Below are 3506 nucleotides of genomic sequence, written 5' to 3' on the forward strand. Positions count from 1 at the left end.
ATTATTTTTACAGACCTTGTGCAATGGTGGTTCCTGATTTTGATCTTATTTGTGAAATTTTGCTTGTAGCAGAAGGTTTTATGGAAGCTCAGATTTTGTCACAGAAATTTATTACATTATATTCATTATGCAAAGAATTGTTGTCTAAACAAGATCATTATGACTGGGGTCTTAGAGCTATAAAATCAGTTTTGGTAGTGGCTGGTAGCTTAAAGAGAAAAGAACCAGAAATACCTGAAAATCAAGTAATAATTAGATTTATTTTTTAAGGAAATTAATTAATACAATTACAAAATAAATTCTATTGTAACTAAAAAAATAAAAGATAATAACAATACTCAATTTCTTAAATTAAATATTATTTATTTATGTTTTGATTAAAATAGAAATTTTTTCTATTTACTTAATAGTATAGTAAAATAGAATTCAATAGCTTAATATAACATTTTTCAAATTAGAAAAAATAAAATTCTTATAAACATAAGGCTAACAAACTTCATAAACTTGTGTTTATAAAGGAATAAATAACATATGTGATCAACATGGTTATTTTTAATCAAGTTAGTAAATTTGGAGAACTGGAAAATAATGAATATAATAACAAAGAGAATCACTCTAAATATATTTCTTCAATTTCCTTAAACATGTACAGTTCTTTGCTTGTTTAGAGATTAAAACAATATAGTACTCTTGGATTTTCCAATCAATCCTTAAAGATATAAACAACATTGCAATAGATACTATTGTATAGGAAAGCCTGAAATTAAAAGGATTTAAGTTCCATTTTCACTTAATCTAAAAAAAGTAGAGAATTGTATGTGTAAGGAAATTACAGAAATAAATCTTAGCTGATAAAAAGTTTTCAATTAGTTCAAGCTGGGATTAACTTTGGAGGTAGATATGCTTAAGTTCTGTATCAATCTTAATATTTACTGAATGCTGATGTTCTAGAATTCTTTATATAATTTTTTAGTATTTCCACCAGTGTAAAAGTTTATGTATCTCATGCATAAAACAAAACAGTTTATAACAGTAATATTTCTTACCTTTAATTCTTTCAAACAATTCTTTAGTCAAAACTTCATTACCAAAAAAATCTCTGTAGTAAATCAACTACTAATTTATAGTGAGCCAGTAAATGAAAGACATCTAAGGTGGAACCATCTTTACAATTTCGATACAATTCTTTTTCATAATTTGATAAAAAAGAAACACCATTGCATATGAACTACAAAAGAAAAAATATTAGCATGTAAAGTTCAATAACTTAGACAAATTGTCTCAATTAATAATAAAAATACTTAACAATACTTAAAACTTTAAGAGAAATAAAAATATTCTTTATTAAAGTCAAAATGATTAGAAGACAAGAAACTTTCCTATACTTTCAGACTTCCAAGTATCTGCCATTGGGATATAACAAAATGTAAATGTGAAACTTACATAAAATTTAAACTCACTTGAATTTAATATTACAGAACTCTTGCAACTTGATGATGATGGATTCTATTTTTGAATATGTTACCAAGATCATTCTTTATAAACTAATTATAAAGCTAAGACAGCTGCATATTAATAAATTTATGGCCAAAACAAATGATATAATAAAGCAACAAGCGAAATTTACAATGAAAGCAGTCTTGAATATTTAACATGTTGATTAAAAGATTAAAAAGTAGTTAATTGACCAGATGTTCCATTTTCTATGAAAATTATTGATGGATATATACTAGTGATGCCACGAATAGTGATTTTGCCGAATACTGAATACCGAACATTCGGCTACGCTCTTGGCCGAAGCGCCGAATATTCGGCGGCCGAATGTTCGGCAAAATATGTGTACATTTCGCGGGTGATATGTTACGACCTGATACATTGCGGTGGGTGCGGTAGCGACACTGCGGGCACATTTGTTTTATTTGCGAGTAGATCATGTCACAACATGCATTATTTGTTCATTGTTACATCAAATTGCGTTACTAATTATTACTAAAAAATATCACTGTATCACTTTATATGAAAACTGTTCGCCTAGATCGGACGGCAGACCTTTACAAGTGGTGGTCAGCAAACGCAAAACAGTATCCAAGCCTGACAGAATTCGCTAAGATTTATCTATCGTCTCCCGGCAGTAGTGTATATAGTGAGAGGCTATTTTCAGAAGCAGGTATAGTTTATGAGGAAAAGCGCAATCGTTTGCTATCAACAAATGCTGAAAAAATTGTTTTCATTCATTACAACTTACCACTGATAGATTTTAAGTATTAAATGTAATAATTTATGATTAAAATAAATACGTTTTTGAGTAATATGTGCGGTTTTTTTTCATGATTTGGTATTCGGTATTCGGCCGAATGTTGCATACTATTGGGCCGAATACCGAATATTAAAAAAAGTAGCCGAATAGGCCGAATACCGAATAGTAGCCGAATATTCGTGGCATCTCTAATATATACATACAAAACATTGAAATTTATTGTGTATATCTTTTTATAACAATTAATATTGTCTTTGTATTGAAAGCCAAATTAAAGAAATGAAACAAATTTTGTATGGAAAGAAAAACATTTCTTGTCTTCATAAATCAAAGATAATATTTTCATAATGATTTTAAACTAAAATTATCAAATTAATTATATCTTGTTGTTTTATTTAAGTTATCTAATAATCTTAATATTCAATCTATCTAATATAGATAATAATTTACTACTAAATTGAAAAGTAGGTAATGAAAGACTTTATATATTGAGGAAAATGTACTATTTTTTATATCATAATTACATACATAAATAGAATATTTAATAATGTTTTGAATATTTATTACAATAAAAAAATTATTATAAATTACTTGTGTAAATAACTTTATCAAATTCATTATTCTTTAAATAACATACATTATTAACTAAAAGTATTGCAAGATTTACAATTTCATTATGTTAGTCAAATATCATTCACAATTTTTTCCTTGTTTAGTGTAATGTTTTAGGGTAATTGCCTTATGCAGATGTATTGCTGCAGGAAACCATTATTAAAGAATATTTTCACAAAATCTCTATTCATTTGTGCAAAAAAATTAATCAACTACATACTTCATAGAGATGCAGCAATTTTTGAGAACAATGAACTGATTGATTACTAATTCATTTTTTAACTACAGAAAGAGCCTTTATGAAGATTTCTTTTCTGTAAATAATTGTTGTATGCTTCAATAGTATTTCTTTTGATGTAAAGATATGTTTAATGTACAATACATATATGACAATATATAAATATAATAGAAGTTTTTTGTTTTATAATTATTAATAAAATAATATGCCTATTTCTAACTAATTAATGTCTTTTTGATATGGAAATGTAAACCAGATGACATTAACTGTTATTCTATTCCATAAGTCCATGCTGATTACAAAAAAGACATATTTTCACATTTTATATATTTTTGGTTACTAGTGAATTTATTTAATATTTAAATGAATAAATTTATTTATAAATTTATTCATTTATTT

At 26.1% G+C, this 3506-nt stretch overlaps 1 protein-coding gene across 2 annotated transcripts in view; it reads left to right on the forward strand.

The window, feature by feature from the left end:
• Positions 1–6: 6 nt before the first annotated feature.
• Positions 7–3506, forward strand: part of LOC111639864 (dynein beta chain, ciliary-like) — a 131210-nt gene continuing 127710 nt past the window's right edge. For both annotated transcript variants that reach the window (XM_023385813.1, XM_023385815.1), the window contains exon 1: positions 7–245. In XM_023385813.1, coding sequence (XP_023241581.1) covers positions 24–245 — 222 coding nt within the window. In that variant the 5' untranslated portion in view covers positions 7–23. The remainder of the gene's footprint in view (positions 246–3506) is intronic.

The sequence above is a fragment of the Centruroides sculpturatus genome, unplaced genomic scaffold (genome assembly GCF_000671375.1).
Source record: "Centruroides sculpturatus isolate CEXI.00-Female unplaced genomic scaffold, Cexi_2.0 scaffold1303, whole genome shotgun sequence".
In the NCBI taxonomy this organism is placed as follows: domain Eukaryota; kingdom Metazoa; phylum Arthropoda; class Arachnida; order Scorpiones; family Buthidae; genus Centruroides; species Centruroides sculpturatus.